The sequence below is a fragment of the Stegodyphus dumicola genome, chromosome 3, assembly GCF_044657685.1.
Source record: "Stegodyphus dumicola isolate Sdum_Otavi_A_Nest chromosome 3, ASM4465768v1".
In the NCBI taxonomy this organism is placed as follows: Eukaryota; Metazoa; Arthropoda; class Arachnida; order Araneae; family Eresidae; genus Stegodyphus; species Stegodyphus dumicola.
This window is the reverse complement of record NC_140770.1, coordinates 52,582,028-52,601,546: the sequence shown is the minus strand read 5'-3', so window position 1 is coordinate 52,601,546 and position 19,519 is coordinate 52,582,028. Positions and strand designations below refer to the sequence as shown.

Below are 19,519 nucleotides of genomic sequence, written 5' to 3'. Positions count from 1 at the left end.
AAAGGTTTGTTTTAAAACCTTTTCAAGACTCTATAGTTCTTTCCATATGAAGCGATAATTCTCTTCAAGTCTGTTAGGGTTTGATAATAGTTTATGTTGCCAAAGAAAACTCTGTAGTTTCCCTCAAATTTATATTTTGCTTTAAAGAATACTGATAAAATTATTCTATTTGAACTGAAGAATCGCATTGTTCTTTGTTTCGAAAGAAAAAAATGGAAATGTCAACATGTTGCTATTAAATATAAGCTATTAAACATAATTTCAATCATATTGATACAAATAACTGGTTATTAAATTATTTTAATGATAGTTATTTAATTCCTCATCTTAAATTATATATTATTACAATCCTGCATTTGTACAAATTATTAAAATTATTATTTAATATTTCCAGAAGTAAAGCTGTAATAATTATTTATCGCAAATAACGCAGTCGTAGCAATTGATAACTATTTTAATATCTGAATATTCACTTTTTGAGTTTTTAAGAAAACTTTCGAAAACGGTTGATGCTAAATACATGCTTTCAGAAACACCCTGCTGGCCATTAAAATTGCAACACCAGAAAGGAATGATCTGACCGAACGTCAAAATCACATGAAAGTAGGAAGAGGTTGGGATATTAGATGATGATTAGTATTTCAAATGCGCATTTACACGATGCAGGAGGCAGAAATGACATCTGAAGCACTGCATAAAAGAAAAGTTGTTTAGTGGATTTCTTATTCGGAAAGCGCTCTGTAAGGTCGGAGTTCGCTCAGAATATCGTGTTATGCCTCGAATAAGAAGATAAAATGTTTACCTGCAAGTGTCGGAATTCGATAGAGGCAGGATCGTTGCCTATCGAAAGTGTGGATTATCGTTCCGTGATATCGCCCTTCGCACTGGTCAACATCCAACCAACATATGGAATCAATGTGTTGCTGAGGGTTATACTGAACGTCATACAGGATCTCAACGCTCTTATATGACTAACTCCCAAGAGGACAGACGTATTGTGAGGTCAGCCATGCAAAACCGTACGACCACATCACGGGCCATTAGTCATGAAATGGGCATGTTTGCAGCAGCATGGACTACCATCACGGTGACCATTACTTCGGCTTCCCTTGACAATGCAGCATAGAGACAGACGTCGACTCTGGTTCATCTTTTGAGACGAGTTCCGGTTCTGCGTGCAGTATTCTGATGGCCGTATACGTGTCTCGAGGCTCCGGGGAGACCGCGCTTAGCCTGTTTGCATTCGATTTCGGCAAAGGGGCCCTGCACCTGGTGTGGTGGTTTCGGTAGCCCATTCGGTACATGACACGTGCAACTCTAGTTCGGATCGACGGTAATTTGAACGCAGATTGGTACATTTCTTGTTGTAAATTAATCAAGCATTTGAGAATAAATAAATAAAATGTTTTCTAACTCACTTCTGGCAACCCTAAAAAATACCAAGACACACGGGCGTCAAACACGTCAACTATGTTAATCACGTAATATTAATATATCCCATGATCCTCTTGTTCTATAGATATTTTTAAAGCTTCTGTTTGTGCTTGTGTCAACATTAATGTATTTACCGCTTATATTATTTTAGTTGCAGTACAATAAATATGTTATTAGTGTTTAAAGCTGCATCGTGTTACTTATGGATAATTCCCTCATATGATAATCATCAATAGTTTTGGAGACTCAACTGCTGCTACTGAGTGCACAAAAGGTAAGCTGACTTTGCTATCTTTATTCTTCATTTCTGACATCTTACGTCCAGTGGTTGTGTCCTATGTTCGATACCTGCCAAACGCCATCTTCCAAGAATATAATGCCAGACTACATGTTGCACGCAGTGTTCTGACCTTCAATAATTCGATTATCATACTAAAAATACTGAAATACTAATCATATCCATATCCCAACCACTTCTTCCTTTCATGTGATTTTGACGTTCGTCAGATCATTCCTTCATGGTGTTGCAGGTTTAATAGCCAGAGTGTATTTACGGACGAGTCAGAAATATGTTTGGTCAGAAATATGTACGGAATGTAGAGACAATATAATTTGCATGTGTTGTTCCTACAATCCAGCAGATTTGATTCAACTGTACTTCTCTCCAGGAAGAAATAAAACACGAAAGTAATTATTCAATAAACAAATAAACTTCAGTTCTCGTAGTTTTTAACTGGATATTAGCTTGTACACCTTGCAGTGGGAAAAAAATGGACGGTTCTATATCTCCCGTTCTATTCGGCCGATTGACGAAATTGAACGTTCTGATGTAGCCGTTCCTCAATAGACACTAATGCCGGCTAGCTTTAAAAGGATTTATTAACAGAGCACACAGGAACGGTTACAAGCAAAATAAATATACATAAAAATGAAACATATACCAAATGGAACATCAAACATTGAGAATAACATAACATAGTAAGCTATCATCATGGCGGCTGGAGGTCGACTGACGTTTTTTCATATCGCCACGAGATGGCGTTTAAATAAAATAGTTCGGTTACAGTTCATGAGTTCATGGCGTGAATAAAATAGTTCAATTACACTTAAATAGGTCTGTTACATCCTCCCCCTCTGACTTCGTAGACGTCTCGGCAAGAAGTCAGGAACTGACCTTTGTCTACTTTGTGCAGCGGGCGGAGAATCAGATGAATAGGCTCCAGTTTGACAAGCAGGAAATTTAGCGTCACCAGCACCTTGTGCAACAGGTGCAGATTCGGGTGGTATTACACGTTTCGGGCGTCCTCTTTTCTTTAAGGGAACCACTGGAGTTACACGAGCTGTGTTTTGAAACTTATTTCAATCTTGATATGGATTCAAGGCTGAAACATGATACTTGCCGAGAATTTTGTCTGGTTCATGAGGATCGGCAATATCATAAGTGGTTGGAGATCTTGTAGTCACTATCACATAAGGACCATCTCTCTTCGGCATGAATTTAGTAGTTTTCTTCAGTGGACCTTTGCTGATTGTGTGGAGGGTGACCCAAACTTTATCTCCAGGAACGAATTTCGGTGTTTCTCTTCGTTTTCTGTCAGCATAACGTTTCTGTTTATCTTGATGCAATTCGACTCTTTCTCGTACCTGTTGTACATTTCTTGCAAAACGTTTCAAATATGGAGTAATTTCGGGAACAAAATTATCGTTCTCAATTACGGCTTTTATATCATGCTTTACATCATCTAAGGTTCGTAACTCTCGTGCAAATTGAAGAAAAGAAGCAGAATGTCCAGTTGAATCACATTTGGCTGTATTCAAAGCAAACCTTATTAATGGCAGTTTATCCTTCCATGATTGATGGTCGTTACCAACAAGTATTGCTAAACGTGGTTTCAGATCTCTATTCTTCCTTTCAACTGGGTTAGATTGTGGGTGATAGACAGGAGTAAGACTTTGATCAATGTTCAAGATATAGCATAGTTGTTGCATAACAGCACTAGTAAACTGGGTACCATTATCACTTATTATTTTCCTGGGTAACCCAAATCGAAGGGCGACTTCCTCCAAAAGAATAGTGGCACATTCTCTGGCCGTGGCTTCCTTTAAAGCAAATAGTTCTGTCCACTTCGTGGCACAGTCCTGCACAATAAAAATCCATTTTTCACGAGACGGTGTTTCAGGAAGGGGACCGAAAAGATCAATTGACAAGGTCTCAAAACGTTGAGCATAGACTGGAGTTTGAAGTAAACCAGATGGCTTTTGATTAGTGGCTTCTCCCCCTACTTTGAAGACAGTGTGATATTTGTTAAGCAATGCATCAGTTGCAAGCCGTTGGGCTGTAGTTAATTGCTGTCCTTCATTTTCTCGTAGTCGGCAGTTGTTTACAACAACTGAGGTTTCTTCCAGTACTTGGGATTGATGAGGTTTCACGAAACTATATTTTCTTCGAGGTTCATTAGAAAAGTTCCACTTATTTTCAGTAAGATTTAAAACAATATTAGCTTTTTGAAGAAAGTCAGTTCCTAACAAAGTCGAGTTATTCTTGGCATCAGGCAACAAAAGGAGCGGAGTTTTGAACTCTCTGCCTTTGAGAAGAATGATTTGTTCGGTGCGAAGTACCTCTTTTTCAGATACCAAACCATCAACGAAAGACACTTGTAGTGTTGTCTTTTCAAATACTGCATCTTGTTTCTGCAGAATATGATACAGGGATTCACTTGCGATTGAGTGACTAGCACCACTGTCGGCGAAAGCTGTACCGGAAACACCACCGATACTAATTCGAAATACAGCAGTCCGAGTGGAAGATAAACAGGATCGGATTTGGATAGTGCCAAAATTTGATGAATTTGAAGTCTTTGGGGGGTTACAGTCTGAACATTTAGACTTGATAAAACCAGTTTTTCCGCACCCATAGCATGTTAAAGGAGGTCGCGTTTCCTCTGTTTGTTGCTGAACACGATTTGAAAAGGTTTTATGAGTTCCCTGTATGTCACTTGTTCGATTTTCTACTTTGTGTTTGGATGGATTAGTCGGTTTGTAAGAATAGTTCCGCCTGCCAGGAAGTTGAGTTTTATAGTTCGTATTTTTAACACGTACAGCTTCATAATCATCCAATTTCTGTACTAATTCAGATGAACTCTTTATTTTTCTCCAAGTATCAATAAAATGCTCCTTAACGTCACTACTGACTCTTCTTTTAAGCTGATCTGTCAGGACCAAGTCTTTGAGTGATTCAAAGTCTGTAACATCGAGACTATGGAGCCACTCTTCGAGATAATTGTTTAATTCGTAAGTAAAATCTTTCCATATAGACCCAGGGTGCTTTTGGTGTGTAGTAAGTTTAATTCGAAATGATTCAGCATTTAATTTGAATCTTTGTAGCAGAATCTTCTTGATGTAAGAATAATCTTCTAATCTTTTGTCTTTTGGTTCTCTTAAAATAATTTGCGAAATGTCTATAGGCAGAAGAGGTAGGAGATGAGTGATGTAATCTATTTGTTTTATATTAACTTTCTCACATTGTCTTTCAAAAATTTGCAGGTAGGTTGCAATGTCAGAAGTTCCAGTAAATTTAGGGATTAGGTGTTGAATATTTGTCGCAATAGCTGCATTTGAAGCAAAGGCGGCATAGTTAGGGTTTGAGCTAGCAGCTGCCAGGTTTAATTTTAAACGTTCCAATTCTAATAAAAGTTGTTGTTCTTTTCTTTGACGTGTCTCCAGATCGTTGCTTTCACGTTGTTTTTGTTGTCTAGTTTCGATTAAAGTTTCCAGAAGATTCCTGGTAAAAGCCTCATCATAAGTGTCAGAATTAACAATAAGATCTTTAAGATCTATTACTCGCATAGTGTCGTTTACAGTGAAACCCAGTTCTGCAGCGAGAGTTTTTAAATCCTCTTTTCGTTCTTTGGCAAGGTATATTATATGAGAGGTCAGGGGGGAGGGAAAAGATGAAGCTGAATTTGCTGTTATTTCGATTTTATTCACAATACAGTATTTTAGAATTAATAATTATACCTTTAAGTAAAATGTATATACCCCTATTAAACAGCATGTATGAATGTAAACAATGTTACTCGTACATTTATATACCACTATTAAACAGTATTTATAAATGTAAACAATAATACTCACAAAGTTTATTATTTCGAAGTCGTAAAAATATCATAAAATGCCCTCATAAATTCAACTTGTATCAAGAAAATAACATACAATAAATTGCTCAAAAATTGTTTACTACTTAGCAAAACATACAAAACATACATAAATGTCGTACCATAAGCTTTTATATTTAAGCTGAATTCTGCGAAATCTTAATCTTAACAAAATATTAAGCTGAGTAAGCAACACACACTTAGTAACTCTTTTACTTTATTTAAATAGTCATTCGATTTTATTCATAATTACTTTCTTTCGCTTCAAGAAATATTTTTTAAGACATGCATTCATTAAATTGAAAACAATTATATTTACCTGAAGTAGTATATTATAATCATTTTCTCAAAATGTTCGTCGAAAGATAATCAACAAGTACAATATTTTATTTTATGTAGAATAAAACATTTAATAAGGAACAACAGCACTCAAAGGAAATAAAAATAATAAAAGATTTGACGTAAACACATCATAAATCATCGCTAGTCTAAACATTTCCGCGGGGGGAAAACATCTGCTGCTGTATGTCAGAAGCGAAACTAATAAATTCTAATGAACAACGTCAATGAATATATTCAAACTTTAACATCAAAACATGTATTCAGTGAAACAATATTATCTACAAATTAATTTACTATGCGCATTAACATTTTAAAATAACAAATTACAATTCAAGAAATAACGTTTGGTTAACAGAAAACCGTTTGCTTTCGTTTAATACTCTTATGTAGTATCAATAAATGAGATTTCAGTAAAGAATTTACATTTGCTTTAAGAAGCAGCTTATAATAAATAATCAGTTTAAAAGAACTTTAAACTCAGATTAAACGATAATGCAAACGAAACTTATCTTTTCCGTTGAAATTGTCCAGTTGATGATTCGATGTGCTAGCAGCACGGTATGACAATTTTAATTCCAGAATTGGTTTCCAGAATATTTGACCAGTAGTCCACACCTGAAAAGAAACTGAGCCGATCTCCAGCAACTAAAAGTTAAATTCGGGAGTAAGAGCTTGTTAAAGCCAAACAGAAATTCTAAACATTTTGTTGCGCCATTTTGGATTCAAATTTAGTTGGGCGCCAATGTGATGTAGCCGTTCCTCAATAGACACTAATGCCGGCTAGCTTTAAAAGGATTTATTAACAGAGCACACAGGAACGGTTACAAGCAAAATAAATATACATAAAAATGAAACATATACCAAATAGAACATCAAACATTGAGAATAACATAACATAGTAAGCTATCATCATAGCGGCTGGAGGTCGACTGACGTTTTTTCATATCGCCACGAGATGGCGTTTAAATAAAATAGTTCGGTTACAGTTCATGAGTTCATGGCGTGAATAAAATAGTTCAATTACACTTAAATAGGTCTGTTACATCGTGGATTTTTCACGTTTTGAAAACGCAACTTAGTATATATATACGAGGCGTATTCGGAAACTAAGTACCGTTTTGAAAAAAAAAATAGTAAAACAACTTTTTCGAATCCAATTTTATTTTTACATGAAAATACATGTCTTAAACTATTTTTGAACATAGTTTCCGCCAATGATCAAACACTTGTCATAGCGGGTGACCAGTTTTGTATACCATCGTCAAAGAAACTTCCCGCCAGTTTCGATAACCACAGACTCCACAGCATTTTTCGTCTCATCGTCAGATCCAAAGCGCTTGCCACCAAGCTTGCGCTTCATGTGCAGGAACAAGTGATAGTCGGACGGCGCTGTATGGCGGGTGATCGAACTGCTTCCAATGAAACTGTCGAATTAACGATTGAGTGACACCAGCAGTATGGGGCCGAGTATTGTCATGGAGCAACACAATTCCTTTACTGAGCATTCCTCTTCGTTTGTTTTGAATGGCACGCCTTAGGTTTGTTAAAGTCTCACAATATCGTCTCGCATTAATGGTTTCACCTCTGGGAAGAAATTCAGTAAGCAAAACGCCTTTCCTATCCCAGAAGACAGTGCACATAATTTTTTGTGATGACATTGTCACTTTGAACTCTTGTTTTTTCGGAGAATGAGTGTGTCTCCACTCCATCGATTGTTTCGATTCTGGTGTGAAATGACACACCCAAGTTTCATCACCTGTCACAATTTGGTTTAAAAAGTTTTCTCCCTCATCACTGTACCGCGTGAGAAATGTTAGGGCACTACCAAGTCGCTTTGTTTTGTGAACATCAGTGAGCATTTTTGGAACCCATCGGGAACACAGTTTGCGATAATTCAAGCGGTCAGACACAATTTCGAACAAAACAGTACGTGAAATTTGTGGAAATGCCTCTGAAAGAGTTGTCATTGTGAAACGTCTGTTCTCATGAATTGCTTCATCAACTTTCCTTACCAAATTATCGATGACAACAGAAGGCCGACCACTCCGAGCCTCGGCGTGGACATTTGTTCGACCTGCATTAAACACTCTTACCCACTTTCTCACCATTCCATCACTTATCGCGTATTAACCGTAAACTTCTGTCACTTGACGATAAATTTCGGCCGGTTTAACATTCCTCGCGTTGAAAAATTTAATCACGACACGAATCTCACAGTCAGCGGGAGAACTAATTGTCTTAAACATTTTGAATGTGCACAGGAAACTGAAAACACAACATAGAGCAACCAAAATGGCGACAATTGAAAGTCAGTGAACAAGAAAGACTAGTGCGCATGCGCGGGACGCCTACCACAGCGCTACGACAGCGCTCGAATGAAACGGTACTTAGTTTCCGAATACGCTACGTATATATATATATGAGATAAAAAATATGAGAATCAAAATTATAACTGAAACTACGGTAACCCTTTTAATTCTCCCTCTCTGCTTTAAAAATCGTCATAACGTCTCTGGATTGCATTATTTCTAGGTCCTTCCATTTTGCATGGCCTGCGCAGTTTTAAGTAATTAATTATGAAAAATTAGTATAGAATATGATAAACAAACAGTGTTTTTTAGTATTATTACAAGAATTAATTTTTTTTAAAAATGGAATGTTTTAGTGCAGTTAGAAAAGGCCAGTTGCCTTTAAAACAAGGAACGGAGGCCTTTCCAAGTAACTGCTCAAATAGTTGGATATGTGTATACTAGGAGAAAGCTGCGGGGTCTTCACGCTTGTACAAAATAAGTAAATTAGAAATTTCGATGCTAATAATATATTATTTCAAATAATGTTTCAAATGAAAATTTAATTACAATATAATATTTTGAAATTTTTATATTTGAAAAGTTTTAAAAGCTTTTCCTAAACAGGTGTAAACAGTTACCTTTATTAAGGAACGGAGGTTTCTATGTGTAATCGTATTTAAGCATCCCACAGCCATCAGCAAGTTGGCACGCTGATTTGCATTGTAGAGCATTTGCCCACTCTTATCAAAGTTTATTTTATTGTTGTACTAAATTGTGTTACTTACTATGCATTAAGTTCTAAGTTCCATTTTACATTGCTTTACAATTAAGAAAATGTGGATTATTTAAAAAATAATCAATTTAAATTTCATGAATCTGTAAAAGAAAATGTTGGTCTTATATTGGTAACATCAGTTACCAGTATAAAACCAAACACTTACAAGCTAAGGACTGCAAAACATTGATTATGATTATTATTCAAGCAAAGATTTTACAGAAATGTGAACTTTTAGGGTATTTGTTGAAAAAAATTAGAACATTCCTTACAGTGTTTTACAGGAAAATGAAATTCGAGATTTTCAATAGAATTTTCAATTTCAATTTATTGTTTAAAATGATATCTACAAGATTTTTTTTATTTTTTAAAATTATTTATATCCAAAATCTGTGATTTTTTTTTACTATTGTATTTTTCCTTGTTTCGCTAATTATGTAATGTTTTTTTCTAAAAAGGCTTTTCTGTCGCCATATTTGATGGGGCGGGTAATATGTAAGATAAAAAATACGTGAATGAAAATTATAATTGAAACTAACGAAATGTAATTGAAATTAACACCTTTTAATTGTATTTTTTATTATATATTTCAAATCTACATATATTTTAAACTATACAAATACTTTTTGTGAAAGAGTGTTTTTTTTTTTTTTTTTTTTTTTTTTCAATTTAAAATTAGATCATAAAAAAAAAAAGATTGTCGAAAAATTTAAATTGAAGAATAATCATATAAAAGTAAAATTTTGAAAAGTTAGTCTTGTTTAAATTATGATTTATTTTATGAAATAGAAAGGTAAAACGTATCTACTAATGAAAATATGCAAAATGCAAAACATTTATTAGAGATGAAAGTTAGTCTGATAAACTTCGAAATAAGGCTCGAGGCAAAGTCCTGCCTCCCAATCTTTGCACCAAATTCGCGTTTCTTTGCGTTTTATTTTTTTATTTTATTTTTTTTTTTTTAAACCAGTTTCAGTTTTTTTTTTTAGTCCAAAGGGATTTGAATCCCGAAGGACTATTAGTTTTGTTTTGGCATTTTGCATCGGACTCATAAATGTCGGTTCACTTTTCAAACTGTTGCCACAAAATGTTAGAGTCCTACATTATATTTGAAGAAATTTAATAATGAAAAATCTGCATAAATGTATGTATATTTCTCGTATTGTGATAAAACAACGGTACATAGAGTCATCGAATTTTGAATAACGTAATCCTCCAACGAATATGAGCATGTGGAAGACCCAATTTGAAATTTGAAATTTGTTTTATGATCGATTTCCTATTTTTTAAAACTTTGACGAATTTTTGATTAACAAACTCAAGGATTTCAAAGCGAGCAATGGCAACGTTGTGCAGAAAAAACATTTTTATCTCCAGCGCGTGAGTCTCTGTATCGGAAATTCTAAAGATATGCTCGTTTTAAAACTATTTTGCGATATTGCTGTTGCACTGGATTTTATGGTTTAAGTGCGAGGAACATGATATTTAATAAAGAAAGGTAACACACAAAATGTTAAAAAACGCCCCTTTGGACGTAATTTAAAATCTGAAACATTTCAGATTTTTTTTTTTTTTTTTTTTTTAAAACAATAAACAGCACATTGTGTACGAGGATCATTCTTGATGGAATTGGGAGGAATATGGCTCGCAAAATGTTGAGCAATTAGTCTTAGGGTATTGAGAATTCAACTATAAATATCTTTGGCGCAAACTGGTGTGAAGCATGCTTGTATATTTCGCAGAAATACGGACAACTAACGCCATCTGTTAACCCAGATCTGAACAAACAATTAAACATCACAGAAAAGCCTAAATAAAAGATTAAGGCACCCAATCGCCAAATTCTGGTGGTGAAGAATTATCGTTCACCGCCTTTTAGTTCGTGCAACTCTGTAAAGTCATTAGGTTATTTTGAAGCAGGAGATATAAAAAATGAGCAACTCCCGCGCCGGGACTCCAACCTGGACTTCTCGAATACACGCCGACTGTGCCGTTATACCACGAAGACATGCTGGAAGGAGGGAGAAAATAACTTATATCTTTAACACTGATTTGCCATTCTCTTTTGCTACAGTCTAAATTGATTTTTCTATAACTATCTTAAAAGTAGTCATGAATTCAGTCGACATCTGTATAATGCCTTACTACTGAAAATCGGAATAGATGCACAATGCATTTCGTGCAGAGATGGATGAAGCAGAGTTCGAGGAAAGCATAGTACCTGTTCTAGAATACATGCGCTCACCGACGATAACTGCATTTAAACGCTTTCCATTGGCGGTGATGTGAGACGGATTCTTTTGTAATTCCTTTGTGAAAATCACAGGAACAAATCATAGATACCATCACATGTCCAGTGCCATAATTAGCAAACAGTCACCAGCGCACTCTTGACGAATCCATGAAGTAGTATCAGACAAATAACAATCGACGCCCACTCCATTAGAATCACTACATTGCGAATTTGCAGACTAGAGGAAGTTGTCTACTAAGCATAAGCCAAAAGGAAGTCCTACCAAGCACAATGCATTCTGTATTAGCTCTGGGCTTAATACAAAGCGCGAATAGCATTTATTTAATAGCGGCGGGAACTGCCAAGAACTTCCACTTTTTACTTCTACGTGTGTTACGTTTAAAACGTTTACGTTTAAACGAATTACTTATAACGAAAACTGGTAAAAAGTAGGTATTCAGACATAATTGGTTTAATATCCGTGAAATCCACTTTTAAGAGATTCATTGAACTTTTGTATGCTGTTCGAAGCTTCTGTTTCGCTCGAGAACCCTTAACCGACTATTCGTTGGGAAACTCAGTAAGAAACTTTTCCGAGAAATGCGTTGCTCCCAGAAATACATAGGAAAACCTCCCAGAAATGCGCTATACAAAAACAGAATCCTCTTCTAATTAGTTTTCCTCTCCTTTTCCACCTGTGCGAAATAGAGTTTCCGGCGCAATTTTGCCCAGCGCCGCAAAATATTGCGACTACATATGCGAAATAGATATCTAAACGCTGCTCAATTTGGCACTTTTCCTATGGGAAAAATGCCCAGTCCGAAACTTTTTTGCCACGGATATTTTTTTCCTTGTCTTCTTATGAGTGTTCCTCAAGCAGCACAGACAGAAAAGCTGGTCATGTCCACGAAATTTTTTTTTTTTTCCATCGGACTCTTTCATGACCTCGTTTATTTTTATTTTTCAAGTTCATGTGGCACAATGTAAATTCCCCTTTATTTAAAAAAGCAGCTGCTCTGTATTCATTTTTTACTTCTTTGTTTGATGTGCAACCTGCCCACATTCTTCCAGTGCTCCAAAGCAGATATTTTAAGGAATTAAAAGCATAAGTTTTATACATTAACTTCAGGTACAAGAGAAGGGCAATATTAGAACAGTGAAATGACGAACAGCATTATTAATTCCTTCATAATTACACAGATAGGTTGTTATTGACATTTTTCAGGGGTCACAAGGGAAAACTTTCAAGACCATATAAATAAAATTTTAACCAGCCACGTCCATCCCATCGATAAGTCTGGCATATGTGCCTACTCACTCAGTTTCTTTGGTTTTGTTTTATAAATGCATAGTTCAAATTAGTAATTGTAAATTTTTATCAGTATGAATTACAATAAAACGGAGGGTAAAAATAACACATGCCAATGACCCTATTAATCGTAAAATCTTTCCTGTCCACTTTATGCTTTTGTATTGTATCGCGTTTATATAAAAAATTATAAAATAGCAAAAAAATTATAAAAAAATCAAAATTTCCAAAAAAAATGATTAAAAATCTAAAATTTTACAGCAAAGTTATGTATTCTTAAGTTTTATAAATTCTTGCTATCCCTAAACTTTCTCGAGCCATGTGGCTCCCTCTATTGAGCATCAACTTTACTACTTATGCAATTTTCCTATATCTGCTCGCTTTTATGTAATTCTGATGAGGAGGTACATGATTTTGAACCGTAGGCACTCCGAAATTTTTAATCATTGGCATTGGTAGGGCAAAAATAACAAGGAAATTAAATAAACAAGTCTAACAACAAACAAATTAAAAAAAACAAGATTTTAGCGGTTGCCGAAAGGTTATTTTAAGAGCCTAAAAGGCTGTTTTAAACGAAAAGTTTAATTTAGATTTTTTTACTAAAGATTATCCATAATAAGAGGGGGCCGTAGTGGAAATCAAATCACATCCATAAGAGGGCCGTAGTGGAAAAGCAAAACTAGATTATTATACTACTTTTAGACTAGCATAGGAACGTTACCTATCTTCTGTACATCTGAAAAGTGAAAAAGATATATAACGTCATTCAATACGATTTTTAAACGAAAAGATTTGAAAATTTAAACGAAATATACCATGAATTAAATACATTTATTTTTAAATCTACCAGTAAAAAATAATATTCTTCAGAACAGCATCTGTTTCTTTTAGATAGCTTAGTTTGTTAATCCATAACAGACAGATTCAGTTTGAATGATCAGTATCTCATATTTTTGCGAATGGCAGCAGACTGGAATGAAAAGTGAAACAAAGCATTTACAGCAGACGATATTTAAACTGAATCAACGCAAAATCATGTTTCGAGACTAATAGCCCTTTTGAAGAAGTTTGCACAAATTTGACATCGTATGTTTACAAAACCTTTTCCATTTTAAGACTGAAAGACATTAATCGTTTGAATCCCGAATGCAGCATTAGTAAGATATAGAACTCTGTTAAATGGTTTAGAACCGAAATATTGTCTGACTAATCTTGAAACAGCAATTAAAAAAAGTATTCTTGAGGGTTACTTCAAAAAGGTTATATTTTATTTTTTCTTGTGAGCTTCTGATATTATTTATATACAAGCACATTTATGTAAATTTTCAAGTGAAATATCGTGAAATGGGAAGGAAAATGTAATGTATTATTTTACAAATATGAAAACTGGTGTTAAAAATTATACTGTATGGATTTGATTCGAGTATTATTCATTAAATCTGAATAGAATTTTAAACATAACAATTGGTTATGTTCTATGCATCTCAAAAGTAAAAAAAAAAAAAAAAAAATGCTTCAAATTTTCTAGTAATCAATTCGTAAATCAGTATATTACTGTATTTAATAATTAAATTAGCAACTGCGAATAAAATTAATATTTTAAAAAACAGAAATTATTTTAAACAGGAAAATAAGAGACTCAAATGAATGTGAGATTATGTGATGTGAATTAAATTTTCATAAACAGTAATTAATCACAAAAGTACTTAACTGACTTACAGCTGTGAAAGTTGTACGATACTTTTCCATTCGTCCATATCGTGAGGATGTTAACAATTCCTTTGTGTTCCTCAATTTCATTCGGCCGTTTGCTTCCAGGTGGCAGCACTATATCGCCTTCTACAATCGGTTTCCCGTCTTCTGTTTCGGTGGGATTTAGTTCGGTGAGAATTTGCTGTAAATGTTGTAAAAATTAGTTTTAAAATTTTTTCAGCGAAAACATAAATCTTTTATTTAGGATATAAAATGTGAAAATACAATTTTTGAGTTTAATATAGCATTTCTAGTCCAAGTAGTATTTCCTTTGTATTTATTTACCCATTTCGGTACTATTCCTTTTTGAGAACCGTAAAAAAGTTGTAGCGAAAATGTATGCGCAAAAGCGCCAAATCTAGAGTACACGCTGATTTCAAATAGCGTAAGTTTAGATAGTTCTATATTTCTTAAGACGCTATTGAAATATTAGTTTAATTTTTAAATCCTTTTTTGATAACGCTATTTAACAACTTGGAAATTGGCCAGTAGCGAAAAGTCTGCAATAGAATTTTTTTTAAAGAAAAGGCATCATTCATTATAGAAAATTATGTTTGAACAACCAACGAGATAAAATAATGCTTTAGCGATAACTCGGTAGCGAAAATAGGCAATGCAGGAATCCACTCAGTTATGTTTAGCCTTTTTTAATATAAATTATAATAATGATCTGAAATAGTTATTTACTCTTATGCTTCCATTCAGTTATGTTTACCCTTTTTTTATATCAGTTATAATAATAAAAAAGTATTATAAGAACTTAATCTTGTACCTGAATTAAAACGAAATTAATCTTAGTTAATTTACTATTATACTTCCTTTCTTGCATTAGGGTTGCCGCAATTATTTTTGGCAGCAATGGCCTCAACAATAGTTTGTCGATTTTTTACGGTCCTCAAAACGGAATAGTACCAAAATTTCTTGCTATATTTTAACAAATAATGAAGTTTAAGAAGTTTGTCAGATTACATAAATTATAAATCTGTTTTTTTCCGTAAATTCTTTTAAAATCAAAATTCAGTTTATAAATGCAGAAGAAAATTTTAAATAAATATGCATGTCTTACATTTTACGAAGCTTGAGTTTTTGAAAGCAAATATCACTCATACGCATTACCAAACTCGTATTTAGGTGTATTATGTTTATCCTTTAGACGCGATGATTACATTGGGTTACTTTTTGAAGAAATTTTTAATGAATTTTCTTTCAAGAAATTCTAACCTGTTATAGAAACAATAAACACATAAAATGAAATAAAACTCTGACCTGAACCTTCACAACTATGGTAACACTTTAGAAAAAGCCCCAGCGGTTCTCAACCTTTTGACTAACGCGTACTATCTAAACAAAAATTGAGACCTTTAAGAACCTTGAACAAAGCTTATATCGCATAAATTTACGAGTGTTAGAGAAAAAATCAGGATGTTGGGGTTTTATTTTTTGAATTTAATAGTTAAAAATACTTTGCTTCTTTACGTACCACCTATTTTTCTGTTGCCTACCACAGGTGATGATAACTGATGAGAAACTGTTTAAATTAATTTGAATGTAATTATAGCTGTTACTGGGTAAATTACAATCCATTAATTGTTAAAAAATGTTAAATGCCTCGTTACATACCAAATTGATTGTTTGAAAAATTCGTAAATCAGTATTTTCCAGGAAAAAATCTAAGATAAAACATTTTTTTAGTCCAAAGGGGCTTTGTCCCTGAAGGACTGCTGTTTTCGTTTTGCGATTTTGTGTTGAATCACTATAAATGTCCGTTTCGCTTTTCAAACTGTTGCCACCAAATGTTCGCGTCCTGCATTATATTTGAAGAAATTAAATAATGAAAAATCTGCATAAATGTATGTCTATTTCTCGCATTGTGATAAAACAACGGTGCATAGAGCCATCGAATTTTGAATGACGTAATCCTACTGCGAATATGGGCATGTGGAAGCCCAAATTTGAAATTTGGAATTTGTTTTATCATCTATTTCATATTTTGTAAAACTTTAACGAATTTTTGAATAACAAACTCAACGATTTGAAAGCGAGCAATGACAACAGTCTACGGGGGAGGGGAATCTTTTTATTTCCAGCGCGCGGAACTGTGTATCGGAAATTCTAAAGATAGGCTCCTTTTAAATTATTTTGCGACATTGCTGTTGAACTTAATTTTATGGTTTCAGTGGGAAGAATATGATATTTAATAAATAAAGGTAACGTTAAAAAAACGCCCCCTCTGGACGTAATTTAAAATCTAGAACCTTTCAGATTTTTTTTTTTTTTTTTTTTTTTTTTTTTTTTTTTTTTTTTTTTGTTATTGTACTTATATAAATACGAAGAAAAATTAAATACTAAGGAATTGCCTAAGTTCTTAATTTCGAGTTTCGTTGTAATTTCCGATTTTTAAAAATTTTTATTTTAATTTTCGTTAACTTTCTTCTAACCTTCGATTTACCTGCCCACCAAAAAACATTCCAAATATCTTTCTGGTAAATAAAAATGGAGCCAACTAAAAAATGGCGCTTCACGCATCTGAAGATATGAGTAGGTCTTAATTGTACAGCATAAGAAATGATTAACTGAAAGCTATAAACGCTTATTATATAAAAGTTACATGTGACCATAGAGAGTTACTATTGAAAAGTTAATAATTTATAATAAAATTTTTTAAAATATCTCTAAGATTTCAGATTTGAACGGTTGCCCAAAAGGGTGTGTTAAGGTTTTTCTATGCACTCGCTGAAATCACTAACACACTCACTCCTACTAAACTTTTTTTTTTTTTTATTTTTATTTATTTGTTATTATTATTATTATTATTATTATTATTATTTGTCTTTTTAGCTTTATTATTAAGCACCATTTTTTTTCGCAATTACGCCATATGCAATTCAACAGCAAAATTACAAAAATTTTAAAAGCAGCATAACAGCATACGTTTAGAATTTCCGATGCAACATTAAATATTGCATACATTTTCCTACTTTTTTTTTCAGTCAATTCATCATATCAATGTTCAGTTTCCGTACTAAGATGGCTTTATAAAACTTTTTTTTTTGTCCTTTTATTAGTAACGTTTTGTGTGTTTTACTTTATTTATTAAATATCACGTTATTGGAGTTTATGCCACTTAAAATCCAATTCAACATGAAAATCAAAAAATGATTAAAAACAGCATATCCTAAGAATTTCCCATGGACAGTCAGTCTTACGCGCTGGAGATAAATGTGTTTTATTCCGTATTGTGTTGCCATTGCTTGCTTTAAATCTTTGAATCTGTTAATGAAAAATTCGATAAAGTTTTAAAAAATGGGAAATAGATAATGAAACAAATTCAAATTTCGGGCTTCCAGGTGTCCATGCTCGGATGGAGGACTACGTTATTCAAAATTTGATGTCTCTAGGTACCGTTACAGCGCATTTAAATGTTTCGACGCAAAATGCCATTTTAAGACTAATATCGCATTCGGTAATTCGGGACTATCATCTCTTTTGGGCTAAATAAACAGCTTAAAATAGGAACCCTTTATTTTTATCCAGTTTCGATAACGGTGAGCAACAGTTCAAATTTACAAACATACTCTGCTTAATGTTACAAAGAAAAGCAATGGAAAATTTATCAATGACAATATACATTTATTGGTAGACATCAGATATTAATTTATGAAAACGAACAAGTACAGAACTGGTATTCTGTAAACACTGAGGAATTTTAGAGTATCATTTTAAGTTTTCTCAAGATTTCCTGTTAGTATTTTTCTGTTACTTATTTCCCTACCTTAAAAATGTAAAGGTTTCAGATTCTGTTTAACTATACACAACATTTAATGACTCATTTGCCATTGGTTTCTATGATGTTTTATCATATAAATAGATCTACTGAATTTGTTCACTAATTAGTGACTTTAAATAATTTGAGTAGACAAAAATTATATTTCTTCACATTCCAGATATATAAAATGTTTTAAAACCTGTCATTTTTCCGAAAGTGATTAATTTATTGAAGATGATACTTGCAATAGGTGATATCTTTGTTTGTTGCGTTAATTTTTGTTTATGGAAGGATATTATAATTTAAAAAAGAATGCTACTTTATTCGTATTATGCAAAATTAGTTAAATTCTGTTATTTCAGTATCAAGCCTCAGTAATTATAACAGTACACTCTTATAATTATCTGAGACTTGTTATTGAAATAATTGCTTTCTAGAACGTTCTAAACTCATTTATGTTCCAATAACTGCGATGTTGTCAAATTTTCAATTTTTTATAAATATCCAGCTGTAGTAGAATAGAAAAAATAAATGCCTTGTATATCACACGTTCATGTAATTGCATGAATTATTACTTTTACAGATTTTACTGCAATATATTCGAATACTACAATCCTTCAAAGTTATTTCATACGATCAACAAACACTTAAGTTATTATATATCACAAAGGAATTTTGAGCTCTACTTAAGTTTTACAAACTCACCAAACCCTTCGAAGAATAAAGATATTCTTCTTCTAATTCGTCATCATCTTCTTCGTCTCCCTTGACATTCAACTTGAAAGAATTGAGCAAACATAGCAAAGCGACCATTAACAACCACAAGTTATCCATTTTCTGTCCAGATTTCAGCTGCGAACGCAAGCCAACTTTTCTCCCTTACATACGAAAATAGTATGACGTCATTACTAACCCTCATCCATAATATATATTTTTTTGCTGCTTTAATTACTCTCACGCAATTTAATTGAATCTTGATGAATGCCCAGGCATATATAGATGCACGATAAAGGGTTGTTGAGTGTTTGGAAGGGTCTGCTGGTAAGTTTCATGCTGGAAGGTTGAGGTTAATTTATCATCCATTAACATCTCAGAGTTGTTTATTGAGTTAGATAAGTTACTATTACAAATGATTTAAGATTAAGGATAATTCATTGACCATGAATCATGACAATGGAAGGTTAAGAAAGCTGTCAGGAAAATGTGACAAAATTTTCGAAAAGAAATTAATTTTTTCATTAATTTTTCAAAGACATGAATACCAAAAATTTAACGCATATCATAATACCAAAAGATTAAATATCTTCTGTGTCGGAAAACATTTGTAATAGCTTAAGGCTTGCTATTTAAACAGTAAATTCTGTTACGACAATACAAGATATAGTAATTAATCAACAGTGTATCTTGATTTATTACCCAAACGAATGATCGATAATTATTTAATGCGCACGTAGAGAAAATCA

The 19,519-nt window shown here is 33.2% G+C and overlaps 1 protein-coding gene across 1 annotated transcript in view; it reads right to left on the bottom strand.

Annotated features, from left to right (window-relative positions):
• LOC118181404 (protein SpAN-like) overlaps positions 1–18,919 on the bottom strand; it is a 60,059-nt gene extending 41,140 nt beyond the window's left edge. The window contains exons 1-2 of the mRNA XM_085812885.1: positions 18,762–18,919; positions 14,258–14,432 (exon numbers count right to left, since the gene is read on the bottom strand). Coding sequence (XP_085669011.1) covers positions 14,258–14,432; positions 18,762–18,890 — 304 coding nt within the window. The 5' untranslated portion in view covers positions 18,891–18,919. The remainder of the gene's footprint in view (positions 1–14,257; positions 14,433–18,761) is intronic.
• Between the last annotated feature and the right edge of the window lie 600 nt (positions 18,920–19,519).